The 18,076-nt window shown below is 54.7% G+C and overlaps 1 protein-coding gene across 1 annotated transcript; it reads left to right on the forward strand.

The window, feature by feature from the left end:
• The first annotated feature begins 331 nt into the window (after positions 1-331).
• Positions 332-14,926, forward strand: LOC115598605 (pectinesterase inhibitor 10-like). The gene is given in 5 exon segments (XM_030454671.1): positions 332-352; positions 2,393-2,430; positions 2,432-2,496; positions 11,981-12,030; positions 14,918-14,926. Coding segments are annotated over 5 exon segments (183 nt in total).
• Positions 14,927-18,076: the final 3,150 nt, after the last annotated feature.

Below are 18,076 nucleotides of genomic sequence, written 5' to 3' on the forward strand. Positions count from 1 at the left end.
GCCAAAGTTTTCAGTGGTCACTCTTTGCATGTGTTTGGCAGTCCCGACCGTTCAGACTTTTGCTACCCCATTTAAGATAGGGGAAAATGGCCGCTTCGGGCTGGTAGATTCAAGGTTTGTGGTAAAACGCAAACCCGTAGGCCAACTGTTGGTGGTGCTGTGGGTAGTGTTCCGTGGGAGGATTTGAGCCAGCACAGGTTTTCACTGCTCACTCTTTGCATGCTGTTTGCCAGTCCCGACCGTTCTGACTTTTGGGACTCCATTCAGCAATAGGGGAAAATGGCCGCTTTAGGGTGGAAGATTCAAGGTGTATGGTGAAACACAAACCCGTATGCCGACTTTTGGTGGTGCTGTGGGTAGGGTTCCAAGGGAGGGTTAGGGCCTGCCAAAGTTTTCATTGTTCACTCTTTGCCTCTGTTTTCCAGTCCCGACCGTTCGGACTTTTGGGACCCCATTCAGCAATAGGGGAAAATGGCTGCTTCGGGCTGGTAGATTCCAGGTGCATGGTGAAACGCAAACCCGTAGGCCGACTGTTGGTGGTGCTTTGGGTAGTGTTCCATGGGAGGGTTAGGGCAAGCACAAGTTTTCAGTCGTCACTCTTTGCACTTGTTTGCCAGTCCTGACCATTCAGGCTTTTGGGAACCCATTCAGCCATAGGAGAAAATGGCCTCTTCAGGCTTGAAGATTCAAGGGTTCTGGTAAAACGCAAACCCGTAGGCCGACTGTTGGTGGTGCTGTGGTTAGGGTTCCATGGGAGGGTTAGGGCCAGGTAAAGTTTTCAGTGGTCACTCTTTGCATGTGTTCGCCAGTCCCGACCGTTCAGACTTTTGGGACCCCATTCAGCGATAGGAGAAAATGCCCACTTTAGGCTGGAAGATTGAAGGTTTCTTGTAAAACGCAAACCCGTAGGCTGCCTATTGTTTGTGCTGTATGTAGTGTTCCATAGGAGGGTTAGGGCGTGGCAAAGTTTTCAGTGGTCACTCTTTGCATGTGTTTTCCAGTCCTGACCGTTCAGACTTTTGGGACCCCATTCAGCGATAGGAGAAAATGCCCACTTTAGGCTGGAAGATTGAAGGTTTCCTGTAAAACGCAAACCCGTAGGCTGCCTATTGTTTGTGCTGTATGTAGTGTTCCATAGGAGGGTTAGGGCGTGGCAAAGTTTTCAGTGGTCACTCTTTGCATGTGTTTTCCAGTCCTGACCGTTCAGACTTTTGGGAGCCCATTGAGCGATAGGGGAAAATGGCTGCTTTGGGCTGGTAGATTACAGTTTTCTGGTAAAACACAAACCCGTAGGCCGACTGTTGATGGTGCTGTGGGTAGGGTTCCATGGGAGGGTTAGGTCAAGGCAAAGTTTTCAGTGGTCACTCTTTGCATGCTGTTTGCCAGTCCCGACCTTTCGAACTTTTGGGAACCCATTCAGCAATAGGGGAAAATGGCCCCTTGAGGCTGGTAGATTTAAGGTTTTTGGTATAAAACAAACCTGTAGGCCGACTGTTGGTGGTGCTGTGGGTAGGTTTCCATGGGAGGGTTAGGCCAGCCAAAGTTTTCAGTGGTCACTCTTTTTTCCTGTGTTTGCCAGTCCCGACCGTTCGGACTTTTGGGATCCCATTCAGCGACAGGGGAAAAATGGCTGCTTCAGACTGGTAGATTCAAGGTTTGTGGTAAAACGCAAACCCGTAGGCCAACTGTTGGTGGTGCTGTGGGACGGGTTCCAAGGGAGGGTAAGGGCCAGCTAAAGTTTTCAGTGGTCACTCTTTGCATTTGTTTGCCAGTTCTGACCGTTCAGACTTTTGGGACCCCTTCAGGACAGGGAAAAATGGCCACTTGAGTCTGAAGATTTAAGGTTTTTGGTATAAAACAAACCCGTAGGCCGACTGTTGGTGGTGCTGTGGGTAGTCTTCCATGGGAGGGTTAGATCCAGTCTAAGTTTTAAGTCGTCACTCTTTGCATGTCTTTGCCAGTCCCGACCGTTCGGACTTTTGGGACCCCATTCAGCGTTAGGCGAAAACGGCTGCTTCGGGCTGGCACATTCAAGTTTGCTGGTAAAACGCAAACCCGTAGGCTGCCTATTTGTGGTGCTGTGGGTAGGGTTCCATGGGAGGGTTAGGGCCACCTCAAGTTTTCAGTGGTCACTCTTTGCACTGGTTTGCCAGTCCCGACCGTTCGGACTTTTGGGACCCCATTCAGCGATAGGGGAAAATGGCCGCTTCGGGCTGTTAGATTGAAGGTTTGTGGTAAAACGTTCCCCTCCCAGTCTCTCCCAGTCCCCCTTAGTCCCCTCCCAGTTCCTCATACTACCCCCCCCGGTTCCTCCCAGTTCCACCAAGTGCCCTCCCAGTCCCCTCCTAGACCCTACCAATCGCCTCCCTATCCCCTCCCTGTTCCCTCCCAGTCAGACCCAGTCCCCTCGCAGTCACCTTCCAATCCCTCTAGGTCCTTCCAGTCCCCTCCCAATCCACCCCAAGTCCCGTCCCAGTTCCTCCCACTCTACTCCTAGTACCTCCCAGTGACCTCCCATTTCCTCCCAGTCCCCTGCCAGTCCCTCCCACTCCCCTCCTTATCCCTCCCAGTCCCCTCCCAATCCCTCTCAGTCCCCTCCCAGTTCCCCTACCAGTTCCTCCAAAACCCCTCCCAGTCCCTCCCAGTCCCCTCCCTGTGGCCTTCCGGTTCCCTCCCAGTTCCTCCCACTCTACTCCCAGTCTCTCCCAGTCCCCTCCCAGTCCCTTCCAAGTTAATCCCAGTACCCTCCGAGTCCACTCCCAGTCCCTCCCAATCCCCTGCCAGTCCTCTCCCTATCCCCTCCATGTTCCTCCCACTCCCCTCCTATTTCCTCCCAGTTCCTCCCAGTCCCACCCAGTCCCCCCCGAGTTTCTCCCAGTTCCTCCCAGTCCCCTCCCAGTCCCTATCAATCCCCTCACAGTTCCTCCCAGTTCCCTCCCTGTCTCCTCACAATTCCTTCTAGTCCCTCCAAATCCCCTCCCAGTCCCCTCCCAGTCCCTCTGATTTCCCTCCCAGTCCCTCCCAATCCCCTCCCAGTCACCTCACAGTCCCTCCCAGTCCTTCCCAGTCCCCTCCCAGTCCACTACCAGTCCCATCCCAGTTCCTCCCAGTCCCCTCCTAGTCCCTCCCAGTGACCTCCCAGTCCCTCCCAGTCCCCTCCCAGTCCGTCCCAGTCCCCTCCCAGTCCCTCTCAGTCCCCTCCCTGTTCCCCTCCCAATTCCTCCAAAACCCCTCCCAGTCCCTCCCAATCCCCACCCAGTCACGTCCCAGTTCCTTCCACTCACCTCCCAGTCTCTCCCAGTCCCCTGCAAGTCCCCTCACAGATTCTCCCAGTCCCCCCCCCGGTTCCTCCCATTTCCTCCCAGTGCCCTCCCAGTCCCCTCCTAGTTCCTAATAATGGCCTCCCAGTCCCCTCCCAGTTTCTCCCAGTCCCCTACCAGTCTCTCCCAGTCCCCTCCAAGTCCACTCCCAGTTCCTCCCACTCCCCCCCCCGGTTTCTCCCAGTTCCTCCCACTGCTGTCCCAGTCCCCTCCCAGATCCTTACAATCCCCTCCCAGCCCGTACCAGTCCTGTACCAGTCCCCTCCAAGTCCCCTCACAGTTAATCTAACTCCCCTCCCAGTCCACTCCCAGTTCATCCCAGTCCCCTTCCAGTCCCCTCCTAGTCCCTACCAATCCCCTCCCAGTTCCTCCCCGTCCCCTCCCAGTCTCCTCCCAGTCCCCTCCCAGTCCCTTCCCAGTTCCTCCCAGTTCCTCCCAGTCGCCTCCCAGTCGCCTCCCAGGTCCTCCCAGTCCCCTCCCAGATCCTCCCAGTCCCATCCCAGTCCCCTCCCAGTCCTCTACCAGTTCCTCCCAGTCCCTCCCATTTCCTCCAAGTCTCCTCCCAGTTCCTCCCACTCCCCCCCCCGGTTCCTACCAGTTCTTTCCAGTTCCCTCCCAGTCCCCTCCCAGTCCATACTTATCCCCTCCCAGTCCGACCCAGTCCCCTCCCAATCCCCACCCAGTCCTCTTCCAGTTATTCCCAGTCCCCTCCTAGTCGCCTCCCAGACCCTCCCAGTCCCCTCCCAGTTCCTCCCAGTCCCCTCCCAGTCCCTCCCAATAAACTTCCAGTTCCTCCCAGCCCACCCCCAGTCCCCTCCCAGTTCCACCCACTCCCCTCCCACTTTTTCCCACTCCCCTCCCAGTCCCCTCCCAGTTCCTCCCAGTCCCCTCCCGGTCCCTCCCAATAAACTTCCAGTGCCTCCCAGCCCACCCCCAGTCCCCTCCCTGTTCCACCCACTCCCCTCCCACTTTTTCCCACTCCCCTCCCAGTCCCCTACCAGTTCCTCTCACTCCCCTCCCTGTCCCTCCCAATAAACTCCCAGTTCCTCCCACTCCCCTCCCAGTTCCACCTATGTCCCTCCCAGTCCCCTCCCAGTCCCCTCCCAGTCCCTACCAATCCCCTCCCAGTTCCTCCAAGTCCCCTCTCAGTCTCCTTCCAGTTCCTCCCAGTCCCCTCCCAGTCCTTCCCAGTCCCCTCCCTGTTCCTCCTAGTCCCCTCCCAGTCCACTCCCAGTCAACTCCCAGTTCCTCCCAGTCTCCTCCCAGTCCTCTCCAATTCCCCTCCCAGTTCCTCCCAGGCCCCTTCCAGTCCCTCCCAGTCCCCTGCCAGTCCCCACCCAGTTCCTCCATGTCCCCTCCCAGTCCCTCCCAGTCCACACCAAGTTCCTCCCATTCTCCTCCCAGTTCCTCCCAGTCCCCTCCCAGTCCCCTCCCAGTCCCTCCCAGTCCCTCCCAATCCCCTCTGAGTTCCTCCCAGTTTCCACATAGTCCCCTCCCAGTCCCCTAACAGTTCCTCCCAGTCCCTCCCATTTCCTCCCAGTCCCCTCCCAGTCCCCTCCCAGTCTCCTCCGAGTTCCTCCCAGTACCTCCCAGTCCCCTCCCAGTCCCCTCCCAGAGAGTCCCAGTCCCATCCAAGTCACCTGCCAGTGCCTCAAAGTCCTTCCCATTCTCCTTCCTTTTCCACTCCCAGTCCTGTCCCAGTTCCTCCCAGTCTCCCTCCAGTCCCTCCAAATGACCTCTAAGTTCCTCCCAGTCCCATCCTAGTCCCTCCCACTCCCCTCCATGTCCCTCCCAGTCCCCTCCCAGTCTCTCTCAGTCCCCTCCCAGTTCCCCTCCAAGTTCCTCCAAAACCCCTCCCAGTCCCTCCTAGTCCCCTCACAGTCGCCTCCCAGTTCCTCCTCGTTCCTCCCAGTCCGCTCCCAGACCCCTCCCAGTCAATACCAATCCCCTCCCAATCCGTCCCAATCCTCTCCTAGTCCCCTCCCAGTCCATTCCAAGCAAATTCCAGTCCCCTCCCAGTCCACTCCCAGTCCCCTCCCAGTCCCCTCCCAGTCCCTCCCAGTCCCCTCCTAGTCCTCTCCCTGTCCCCTCCCAGTTCCTCCCAGTCCCCTCCCAGTTCTTCCCAGTCCCCTTCCCGTTCCTCCCATTCCCCTCCCAGTCCCCTCCCAATCCCTCCATGTCCCTCCCGGTTCCCTCCCACTTCCTCCCAGTCCCATCCCAGTCCACTTCCAGTCCTTCCCAGACCCCTCAAATTCCCCTCCCAGTCCCCACCCAGTCCCCTTCCCGTTCCTCCCATTCCCCTCCCAGTCCCCTCCCAATCCCTCCAAGTCCCTCCCGGTTCCCTCCCACTTCCTCCCAGTCCCATCCCAGTCCACTTCCAGTCCTTCCCAGACCCCTCAAATTCCCCTCCCAGTCCCCACCCAGTACCCTCCCAGTTCCTCCCAGTCCCTCCCAGTCCCCTTCTTGTCCTCTCCCTGTCCCATCCCAGTTCTTCCCTCTCCCCTCCCAGTTCCTCCCAGTCCCCTCCCAATCCCTCCCAGTACACTCCACTTCCAGTCCCCTCCAAGTTACTCCCAATCCCCTCCCAGTTCCTCCCGGTTCCTCCCAGTCCCCCCCAGCTTCTCCCAGTTCCTCCCAGTCCCCTCCCAGTCCCTACCAATCCCCTCCCAGTTCCTTCCAGTCCCCTCCCAGTCTCCTCACAGTTCCTCCCAGTCCCTCCCAGTCCCCTCCCAGTCTCCTCCCAGTCCCTCCAAGTCCCCTTCCAGTCTCTCCCAGTCCCCTCCCAGTCCTTCCCTGTCCCCTCCCAGTCCACTCCCAGTCCCGTCCCAGTCCCCTCCAAGTCCCTCTCAGTCCCCTCCCAGTTCCCCTCCCAGTTCCTCCAAAACCCCTCCCAGTCCCTCCCAGTCCCCTCCCAGTCCCCTCCCAGATCCTCCCAATCCCCTCCCAGTTAATCCCAGTCTCCTCCCAGTCCACTCCCAGTCCATCACAGTCCCATACCCAGTCCCCTCGTAGTCCCTACCAATCCCCTCCAAGTTCCTCCCACTCCCCTCCCAGTCCCCTCCCAGTTCCTCCCAGTTCCTCCCAGTCCCCTCCCCATCCTGTCCCAGTCTCCTCCCAGTCCCATTCCAGTCCCCTCCCAGTCCCCTCAGAGTTCCTCCCAGTCCCCTCCCATTCCCTCCCAGTCCCCTCCTAGTCCTCTCCCAGTCCACTCCCAGCCCATCCCAGTCCCTACCAATGCCCTCCCAGTCCCTCCCAGTCCCCTCCCAGTTCCTCCAAATCTGATCCCAGTCCCTCCCAGTGAAGCCGAAAAAGGCCAAACAAAACTGTTTAGAGACAGAGTTTGAGTCTTTAAACAGCAAAGGTATTTATTTTCGGATCCGGGGAACCCCCCAGCTTGCGCCGGACAAAGAGTTCCAAAGGGTTAAGGGAAAAGGGGTTAGGGTATTTATACAGTAAAAGGGGAAGGTTACAACAATACTACATTCTTAGTTCTTGCTGACTTCATTAGGTTGTTACAAAGCAATATTGTTACAAGACCCCAGCCATAATTTCTTCTTATCCGTTGGTGATGATATCTTTATAGTCTTCTTGTGAGGATGTTCACATCCTTTAGTGTCCAGCTGGCCTTGGCAGTACCTTGCTTTTAGAACAAGACTTGTTTTAAGAAAAGAGTTACAGAAGAAAAGACTTACACTTTAATTATTTGCTAGCTAGAAATTAATCCCGTTAGGACCTTGTATTGGTTACATTGTTCTAGTAGAAAAATGACATGTCTCAGCTGCTTTGTATTGGAAAGTGAAATGTCTCGGCTGCTTTGTTAGCTTCTTTCTCAGTTTAACCCTGAATTATTAGTAGTTATGAACACAAATTCATTAGCATATATTACAAGTCTTAATTTTTCATTAAGTAACTCACATAAACAGTTTGGCCTGATCCACTCTCTTCTTCACCAGTCTCCTCCCAGTCCCCTCACAGTTCCTCCCACTCCCCTCCCAGTCTCTCCCAGACCCCTCCCAGTCCCTGCCAATCTTCTCCCAGTTCTTCCCAGTCCCCTCCCAGTCTCTTATAAGTTCCTCACAGTCCCCTCCTCCCAGTCCTTCCCAGTTCCTCCCAATCCCTCTCCGTCCCTTCCCAGCCCCTCCCAGTTCCTCCCAGTCCCCTCCCAGTCCCCTCCTAGTCCTTCCAAGTCCCCTACCAGTCCCCTTCCAGTCCCCTCATAGTCCCCTCACAGTCCCCTCCCAGTTCCTCCCAGTGCCCTCAAAGTCCACTCCCAGTCCCTCCCATTCACCTCCCAGTCACCTCCCAGTCCCTCCCAGTCTCCTCCCAGTGCCTCCCAGACCCCTCCCAGTCCCCCTCCAAGTTCCTCCCAGTCCCTCCCAGTCCCGTCCCAGTTCCTCCCAGTCTCCTCCCAGTTCCATCCAGTCCCCTTCCAGTCCACTCCCAGTCCCCCCCAGTCCCCTCCCAGTTCCTCCCAGTCCCCTCCCAGTTCCTCCCAGTCCCCTCCCACGTTTTCCCAATCCCCTCTCAGTTCCTCCCAGTCCCGTCCCAGTTCCACCCAGTCCCTCCCAGTTCCCTCCCAGTCCCCTCCCAGTCCCTCCCAGTCTTCTCCCAGTCATCTCACAGTTTCTCCCAGTCCTTCCCAGTCCCCTCCCAGTCCACTCCCACTCCCGTCCCAGTTCCTCCCAGTCCCCTCCCAGTCCCCCCCAGTGACCTCAAGTTCCCCCCAGTCCCCTCCCAGTCTGGCCCAGTCCCCTCCCAGTCTGTTTCAGTCCCCTCCCAGTCCCTCTCAGTCCCCTCCAAGTTCCCCTCCAAGTTCCCCTCCCAGTCCTCTCCCAGTCCCTCCGAGTCCCTCCCAGTCCCCTCCCAGTCCCCTCCCTGTCTCCTCCCAGTCCCCTCCAATCCCTCCCAGTCCCATCCAAGTTCCTCCCAGTCCCCGTCCAGTCCGTCCCAGTCCCGTCCCAATCTCCTCCCAGTCCCCTCCCAATCCCTCCCAGTCCCCTCCAAGTTCTTACCAGTCCCCATGCAGTCCGTCCCAGTCCCCTTCCAGTTCCCTCCCAGTCCCCTCCCCGTCCCCTCCCAGTTCCTCCCACTCTCCTCCCAGTTCCTCACAGTTCCTCCCAGTACCATCCCAGTTCCTCGCTGTCCCTCCCAGTCCCCTCCTAGTTCATCTCCCAGTCACCTTCCAGTTCCCTCCTAGTCCCCTTCCAGTCCCCTCCCAATCTCCTCCTAGTCCCTCCCAGTCCCCTCCCAGTCCCTCCCAGTCTCCTCCCTGTCCTTCAAAGTCCCCTCCCAGTCCACTTCCAGTCCCCTCCCAGTCCCCTCCCAGTCCCTACCAATCCCCTCCCAGTTCCTCCCAGTCCCCTCCCAGTCTCTTCCCAGTTCCCTCCCAGTCCCCTCCCAGTTCCTCTAAGTTCCTCCCAGTCCCCATCAAGTCTCCTCCCAGTCCCTCCCAGTTCCTCCCAGTCCCCTCCCAGTCCCTCCCAGTCTCCTCCCAGTCTCTTTCCAGTTCCTCTCAGTCCCCTCCCAGTCCTTCCCAGTTCCTCCCAGTCCTTCTCAGTCCCCTCCCAGTTCCTCCAAGTTCCTCCCAGTCCCCATCCAGTCTCCTCCCAGTCCCTCCCAGTTCCTCCCACTCCCCTCCCAGTCCCTCCCAGTCTCCTCCCAGTCCTTCCAAGTCCCCTCCCAGTTCCTGCCAGTGCCCTCTAAATCCACTCCCACTCCCTCCCATTCACCTCCCAGTCCCCTCCCAGTCTCATCCCACTCCCCTCCCAGTCCCCCTCCCAGTTTCTCCCACTCCCCTCCCAGTTCCTCCCAGTCCCCTCCCAGTCCCAACCCAGTTCCCCCCAGTCCCATCCCACTTCCTCCCAGTCCCTCCCAGGTCCTCCCAGTCCCCTCCGAGTCCCTCCCAGTTCCTTCCAATCATTCCCAGTCCACTCCCAGTTCCTCCCAGTCCCCTCCTAGTCCCCTCCCAGTTCCTCAAACTCCCCTCCCACTTCCTCCCAGTCCCCTCTCAGTCCCCCCCAGTTCCGTTCACTCCCCTCCCATTTCCTCCTAGTACCTCCCAGTCACTCCCAGTCCCCTCCCAGTTCCTCCCAATTACTCCATGTCTGTTCCCAGTCACCTCCCAGTCCCTCCCAATCCCCTCCCAGTCCCTCCCAATCCCCTCCCAGTTCCTCCCACTCCCCTCCCAGTACCTCCCAGTGACATCCCAATTCCTCCCACTCCCCTCCCAGTTCCTCCCAGTTCCTCCCATTCCCCTCCCAGTCGCCTTCCAGTACCCTCCCAATTCCTCCCAGTCCCCTCCCATTCACCTCTGAGTCCCTCCCAGTCCCCTCCAAGCCCCTCCCTTTCCCCTTCCAGTCCCTACCAATCCCCTCCAGTTCCTCTCATTCCCCTCCCAGTCCACTCGCAATCCTTCCCAGTCCCCTCCCAGTCCCCTCCCAGTCCCCTCCCAGCCCCTCCCATGCCCGTCCCAGTTCCGTCCAGTCCCCTTCCAGTCCCCTCCCAGCCCCTACCAATCCCCTCCCAGTTCCTCCCATTCCCTTCCCAGTCCACTCGCAATCCCCCCGAGTCCCCTCCCAGTCCCCTCCCAGTTCCTCTCACTCCCCTCCATGTCCCTCCTAGTCCCTCCCAGTCCCTCCCACTCCCCTCCCAGTCTCTCCCATTCCCCTCCCTGTTCCTCCCAGTTCCCTCCCAGTCCCTCCCAGTCCCCTCCCACTCCCTCCCAGTACCCTCTCACTCCCTCCCGGTCCCCTCCCAGTTCCTCCCAGTCCCCTCCCAAGTTCCTCCCAGTTCCCCCTGTCCCTCCCAGTCCCCTCCCAGTCTACTCCCAGTCCCTCCCAGTCCCCTCCAAGTTTCTCTCAGTCCCCTCCCAGTCCCTCCCAGTCCCCTTCAGGTTTCTCTCAGTCCCCTCCCAGTCCCTCCAAGTCCCCTCCCAGTACCCTCCCAGTCCCCGCCCATTCCCCTATCAGTTCCTCCCAGTCCCTCCCAGTGCCCTCCCTGTCCATCGCTCTCCCCTCCCAGTCCCCTCCTAGTCCCTCTTAGTCACCTCCCAGTTCCTCCCAGTCCCCTCCCAGTCTACTCCTAGTTCCTCCCACTCCCTTCCCAGTTCCTCCCTGTCCCCTCCCAGTCCCCTCTCAGTTCCTCCTTGTCTCCTCCCAGATCCTCCCATTCCCCTCCCAGTGCCTTCTCAGTACACTCCTAGTCCCCGCCCAGATCCTCCCATTCCTCTCCCAGTCACTTCCCAGTACTCTCCCCGTCCCCTCGCAGTCCCCTTCCACTCCCTCCCACTACCCTCCCAGTCCCTCCCAGTCTCATCCCAGTTCCTCGCAGTCCTCTCCCAGTCCCTCCCACTCTCCTCCCATTCCCCTCCCAGTCTCCTCTCAGTCCCTCCCAGTCCCCCCTCAGTTCCTCCCGGTCCCTTCCCAATCCCACACAGTCCCCTCCCAGTTCCTCCCAGTCCCATTACAGTCCCTCCCAGTCCCCTCCCAGTCCCTCCCAGTCCCCTCCCAGACCCCTCACACTTCCTCCCAGTCCCCTCCCAGTCTGTCCCAGTCCTCTCCCTGTTCCTCCCAGTTCCCTCCCAGTCCCTCCCAGTACTCTCCCAGTCCCCTCCCAGTCCCTCTGAGTCCCCTCCCAGTTCCTCCCAGTTCCTCCCAGTCCCTTCCAGTCCCTCCCAGTCCCCTCCCAGTCCCCTCCCAGTTCCTCTCACTCCCCTCCCTTTCCCTCCCAGTCCCCTCCAAGTCCCCTCCAAGCCCCTCCCAGTCCCCTCCCTGTTCCTCCCAGTTCCCTCCCAGTCCCTCCCAGTACTCTCCCTGTCCCCTCCCAGTCCCCTCCCGGTCTACTCCCAGTCCCTTCCAGTCCCTCCCAGTCCCCTTCCAGTTCCTCTCAATCCCCTCAAAGTCCCTCCCAGTCCCCTTCAGGTCCCTCCCAGTCCCCTCCAAGTCCCCTCCTAGTTCGTCCCAGTCCCCTCCCAGTTCGTCCCTGTCCCCTCCCAGTCCCTACCAATCCCCTCCTAGTTCCTCCCAGTCCCCTCCCAGTTCGTCCCTGTCCCCTCCCAGTCCCTACCAATCCCCTCCTAGTTCCTCCCAGTCCCTCCCATTCCCCTCCCAGTCCCTCCCATTCCCTCCCAGTGCCCTCCCAGTCCCCTCCCCGTCCCCTCCCAGTCCCTCCCAGTCCCGTTCCAGTCCCCTTCCAGTCCCTTCCCACTTCCTACCACTCTCCTCCCAGTCTCCTCCCAGTCCCCTCCCAGTCCCCTCCTAGTTCCTCCATGTCCCCTCCCAAGCCCTCCCAGTCCCCTAGCAGTCCCCCCAGTCCCTCCCACTCCCCTCCCACTTCCTCCCAGTCCCCTCCCAGTCCCCTCCCACTTCCTCCCAGTCCCCTCCCAGTCCCCTCCCAGTCCCTCCCAGTCACCTCCTAGTCCCTCCCAGTCTACTCCCAGTCCCCTACCAGTCCCCTCCCAGTTTCTCCCAGTCCCCTTGCTGTCCCTCCCAGTCCCCTCCTACTTCCTCCCCGTCCTCTCCCACTCCCTCCCAGTCCCCTCCCAGATCCTTCCATTCCCCTCCCAGTCCCTTCCCAGTACTCTCCCAGTCCCCTCCCAGTCCATCCCAGTCCTCTACCAGTTCTTCCCAGTCCCCTCCCGGTCTCTCCCTTTCCCCTCCCAGTTCCTCCCAGTCCCTCGTAGTCCTCTCCCAGTTCCTCCCAGTCTATTCCAGTCCCTCCCAGTCCCCTCCCAGTCCCTACCAATCCCCTCCCAGTTCCACCCAGTCTCCTCCCAGTCCCCTTTCAGTTCCTCCCAGTCCTCTTCAAGTCCCTCCCAGTCCCATCCCAGAACCTCCCAGTCCCTCCAAGTCCCCTCCCAGTCTCCTCCCATTCCCCTCCCACTCCCCTCCCAGTCCCCCCCAGTCCCCTCCCATTCCCCTCCCAGTTCCTCCCTGTCACCTCCCAATCTGTCCCAGTCCCTCCCAGTCCCCTCCCTGCCCCCTCCCATTTCCTCTCAGTCCACTCCCAGTCCCCTCCCAGTCCCTCCCGGTTCCTCCCTGTTCCCTCCCAGTGTCCTCCCAGTCCCTACCAATCCCCTCCCAGTTCCTATCACTCCCCTCCCAGTCTCTCCCAGTTTCCCCCGTCCCTCCCAGTCCCCTCCCAGTCTACTCCCAGTGCCTCCCAGTCCTTCCCAGTCCCCTTCCAGTTCCTCTCCAATACGGCTCCAAAATTCCCCACCAAGGGGTCTGGCAAAAAACCCCACAAAGAGTCACCACTGAAACCCTTTGCTGGCCCTGACCCTCACAGGGATATTCAAGCACAGTGTATGTCACTTTAAATATCACCTCAGTCATTAGCTGTCAGGTTTTGTTCTTTGCTTCTTCATTTTGCTGTTTGTTTCCTTGTTACCCTCTTTTTTGCTGGGGGGTTATAGGTCAGAGCCTGTGCCCCCTGACACATGGGTTTCAAACATCCACTGTTTGTTTTTTTTTAAATTCACATGTGGGGATGTGATGCAACACAAATCAAGGAAATCCTGGTGGGATGACACCAAAAAGAGAATATCAAGTGTAATTTGGCAGATGTAGTAACAGAAATCTTTACAGGTGTCTTGTTAACATATGTAGGGGAAAAATTTCCAGATTTCCAGAATATTTATTGTCTTTTTGGCATTTTCTACTCTGTGATTCTCTCTCATGAATGCCATCATTTTAAGACTTAGAAGGATTTACACCTAGATTTTGTTTTAGATTGTGGGCTTTTTTCAGCTCAGTGTTGAAACAAATATTTATTCTTGTACCTAATTTTCTATGTTAGGTACAATTTTCATATGTACAAATTTCATACCTCGTGTGAAATTTTAGCAATTCAGTTTTCCCTTCTTTTTCCCATTGAGCTTGGCCATATGGAGAGCATCTTTGGAATACACACTTAAAGCAGGGGTTTTAAACATGAGCAGACAGCCACGTCTGCTCATCTCCTGGAATTATGAACAATTTTCATGCTGAAACAGGGTATAGAATGGGTCTGTTTGGATATACCATTTGAATTGAGCAAGAGTTGCTTGTAGAAACAGTGGTCAAGATGTGTTGTTTTTCTTTACTAAGGGAAAAGATGATGCAAGTGTAAATTGTTGCAGTGATGAAATACTGGAGGTGTAGTTTCAGTGGAAGAATAATACAACCAGAACTAATTTCTGCTGTGTCTCATCCTGCTGGTTATTTGAAGGTAGTAAAATACCATGTCAGGGCACATGCTAAAACTTGCCACTGTATTTTTTAAGTGCAACTATTATCATATGAATATTTAAGTTGAAGGAACTGTTTAAAATCCCCAAAGAATCATTTTTCAGAGCTTCATAATCTGGGTTCACCTGCAAACAGTGCCTGTGTTCCCTTGCAGGTCCTGTTGAAGTTAAATAAGAGGCTGTCAGGAATCAAAGGCTTTTTATGTATTCAGACCCTTCAGCTCCTGACTCTGTCTTGGTAGCATCCTGAAGTCCATTACCTGTCTTTTTTCATCAGCAAGAATTGATCTAGCCTGACACTCTGACAAAGCAAATCTTGAGTTGAATGTGCTTCTCTTTTTCTGAGAAGGAGCTCTGATTTCCAGGAAAATTCCTTCTTCTTACAAAGCTGTGCAGGGAAATCATGATAATGCCCCAAATCTGCAGGTGTGTCTAAAGGAGAGGAGTAGGAGAGCATTCCCTCTGCTATGGGAATGTTTCCCATGTGATGCTGACCTTATCAGCAGGGACTTCCAAGTTGGGAAAAACAAAGCACACAGGACAGCATTTAGAAATCTCCCTGGTCTCAAACTTTCTTGGCAAAAGGGAAGTGCTGGATTTTATTAAACCATGTTATTTCATGAAGCCTGCCAATCTCTTTCTGGTTTCTTCCAGCACAACACTGAATGCCTCGAGCTATCTATATAGTGATTTCAGGCAGCAATCTATGGTGTTAGTTGATTCCCACTGGTGATATTGGGTGTATTTTTTAAAATTGGATTTAAAAGTTGCATGGATCCCATTTGAAGCAGCTTCTACTCAGTTTTGCCTTATGAGTGGCTCTAGGAGACTGAATTACCAAAGGCACAGAGCTGCTTGGAAACCAGGTGTGGAATGGTAGGCACAGCTCAACAGGAAAGGTGGTGTCAACACATCATGGCTCTGGAATTTGGTGCTCTGGGTGAAGACCTTGACAGCCAGGGAAAGAAAATCACACATAAGTAATATCTGCACTTAGTCACCAAGTCCTATAGGCAAAATACCTCCACCTACTGCATTTGCAAGTGGTTGAGCAAAGCAATGAGCACTGAGAGCTTTGGGCACACTCTTGGAACTCTGAAGAGCTAAACTCACAGAAATCTTAGTCGAGGTTTTTTTTTTAATGATTTTTCTTGCCATTAAATAAAACCACCTGGATATTAACAAGCTAGGAAAAAGCATATTTACTCATTTTTAATTTTTGTTTTGTTTTCTAGACCAGAACCGATTAAAATCTTCAGCACAAATCTGCAAGGATCAAGGCTGCCCAAGATGCTGGGTTCTGCAAAGGGCAATTAAATAGTGGCAGTGGTGAGCACTTTCCCTGACCCAGCTGTCCCTTTCTGCCTTGCAGTCAGCATGACTTTTATCCACAAAAACAATCTTGTAGGTTGCATCTGAACTGTTATCCTCTGTCCAGAGATGTCCTGCCAGAAATCCTTTGGAGTTGTGGCATCTTTAGGGGGAAGAGTCCTGTGTCTCTCAGGATCCAGAGAGAGGTCCCCTGTGAAGCTGGCCCCACCTGACCCATCCTCAAACTTTTCTCAGAGCATGAACTGCTTACCCAAAGCCCCCCTGACCCCCAAGTGCTGTTATTTGCTTTTCCAGTTCAGATTGCTCTTCCCCAGAGCTCATGTCACCCGTTGCCAGGGAACATGTGCTGGTTTCTCCTCCTGAAAAAGCTGTCAGCCCCCAGCTTGGACAGGAGCACTCTGTGCTGGGTTAGGAACTGGCTGGAGGGCCAGGCCCAGAGAGTGGTGCTGAACGGGGCTGCATCAAAATGGCGGCTGTGGTGTCCCCCAGGGATCAGTGTTGGGCCCGGTGCTCTTCAATATCTTTATTGATGATTTAGATGAGGGGATTGAGTCCATCATCAGCAAATTCACAGATGACACTGAGCTGGGGGGGAGTGTGGATCAGCTGGAAGGCAGGAGGGCTCTGCAGAGGGAGCTGGACAGACTGGAGAGTTGGGATGATCCCAACGGGATGAGGTTCAACACAACAACCCCATGGGGAGCTCCAGGCTGGGCACAGAGTGGCAGAAAGGGACCTAGGAGTCTGGATTGCCAGGAAGCTGAACAGGAGCCAGCAGTGTGCCCAGGTGGCCAAGAAGGCCAATGGCATCCTGGCCTGGATCAGGAAGAGCGTGGCCAGCAGGTCCAGGGAAGGGATTCTGCCCCTGTGCTCAGCCCTGGGGAGGCCACAGCTTGAGTCCTGTGTCCAGTTCTGGGCCCCTCAGCCCCTCAGTAAGGAGATTGAGGTGCTGGAGCAGGTCCAGAGAAGAGCAAGGAGGCTGTGAAGGGATCCAGCAGAATTCCTGTGAGGAAGGGCTGAGGGAGCTGGGGGTGTTGAGGCTGGAGAAGAGGAGGCTCAGGGGAGACCTCATCACTCTCTACAACTCCCTGAAAGGAGGTTGGAGCCAGGGGGGGTTGGGCTCTTTTCCCAGGCAACTCTCAGCAAGACAAGAGGGCACAGTCTCAAGTTGTGCCAGGGGAGGTTTAGGTTGGAGATTAGAAAGAACTTCTTTCTGGAGAGGGTGATCAGCCATTGGAATGGGCTGCCCACTGAAGTGGTGGATTCCCCGTCCCTGGAGATATTTAAAAAGAGACTGGATGTGGCACTGAGTGCCATGGGCTGGGAACCACGGGGGGAGTGGATCAAGGGTTGGACTTGATGATCTCTGAGGTCCCTTCCAACCCAGCCAATTCTATGATTCTATGATTCTCTCTTGCCTCTCAGTTCCACAGGTGCCACCACAGTGGTGTCATTCAGTTGCTTTCTTCTGTCCTAAATGCCATTGTAGTTCAGGGATGAGCTGCATTTTCATAGCTGGATTTCTAAATGGTTTTACCTATCTGTTTTGCTACGGTCTCAATATTTAGTTGGGGTCTTAACTTCACCCTAAAATCAGAAGAATTTTTTGTCTGGCTTAATTGGGATATCCTTTCGCAGGGAAAAGTAATTGAATATCAGGCTTTCCACTTGTTAACAGCTCTTCTTGTGATAGCTGTGGAAATGCTGTTATGACAGAGCAGGAAAAAAATGAGATAAATGGCTTTGCAGTCCAGAGATGAGTGCTCATTTTGCTCATTTTTTGAAGACATGCTCTTATTTTAATTAAGCTGCTTGTTCAATGATAGAAGGAAATACTTCACTGTGTTTTGTGATATAATTGTTAAAAAAAGAAACTGCTGCAGCAAGCCAGAGGAAGAATTCAGGTGCTCAGCCCATCATGTGTGTTGCAAAATGCATAATGCAAGAACCTCTCCTTTCTACTGGGTTTGGTTCTTACAGAGCCCTGAAGTACAAACCAGCTCACCAGTGCTCAAAATCAAGGGGAAAGCTGAAAAAGCACTTTCCTTGGCTAACGAAGGAGATAGAAGTTAGGGGACCATACTTTAAAAAAAAAAAGAAAAGAAAGGTGATGATCAGTTCATCTAGTAAAAGAACATAAAGCAGCTTCCTTCTGACTAAGTGTGAAGAACCCCAAAGAAATGCTGGATTTATTCATGTGTATGGGAGGGCTTTCTGCTAAAATTGACCTCTGAATTTCTGCTAAGTTTTTGCAGAGTTCTGAAAAAAGTTGCATGTGAACAGGGTCAAAGCTGACGGACTTTACAATTATTTAGAGAACCCCTTGATTAAGATGCATGACCTCTTAGTTAATGTCATACAGCTTGCTGATTGACAGTTGCATAAACACCAACTTCATAAGAATTATTGCTTGTTTTTTGCAGTATGGAGCATGTTTGACACGTATGGAATCTGTGGACCTCAGGATGCCTCTGAAAGTTAAGTTTTTAGTGGCCTGGGTTAATTTTAAGCTTGGCAGAAATAAGGTTTCTTTGTGTTCAGGTGGAGTAAAAATGTCACTGTTTTGCCTGCTTGCAGGCTTGTGTGTTTATTGAAAAATATAAATTCAGATTTATGAGAAAATTTATTTGGAAGCCATTTTGAAAAAGGGAGAAAGATGTTGTGGGAACTTCAGTTTAATTGCAGTGGCCGTTTCAAGGATGGAGTGATTTGTGAGTGAGAAAATTTTTGGCTGTGTTTGATGAAATGTAAGTCAGATAGACTTATAATCCAGCTGGGACACAGGTGATGTGATTTCTCCTAGTAAATGAGACATCTAAATGGAGGATCCATAGCATCAGAGGACATGGCAGGTGTGAAGCACACACTCTTGCAGCTCATGACAAGAAATGCTTCTTAAAAGACACACTGGGGGACTATTTTCTGTAACTTGCCATCATGATGACATAAATTCTCTAACAACTCAGCTATACTGCAGCAAGCATTCTTGGACTAGGTGGTGGTACTGGAGCCAAGCAGTTAATCAGGTGTAACGTGAGGCTTTGACATGATTTACTGCCTGCTGGTAGCTTGTACTGGGACCGTATTGTCCTTCTGTATATACTGTGTAATAGTTTTAAGCTGGCCTTGGACAGGGCCCTATTGTAAACAAGCTGTCTGGCTTAACTGGGATAACCTGTAAAAATATGTTCATAAAAAC

The sequence above is a fragment of the Calypte anna genome, chromosome 7 (assembly GCF_003957555.1).
Source record: "Calypte anna isolate BGI_N300 chromosome 7, bCalAnn1_v1.p, whole genome shotgun sequence".
Taxonomy (NCBI): Eukaryota; Metazoa; Chordata; class Aves; order Apodiformes; family Trochilidae; genus Calypte; species Calypte anna.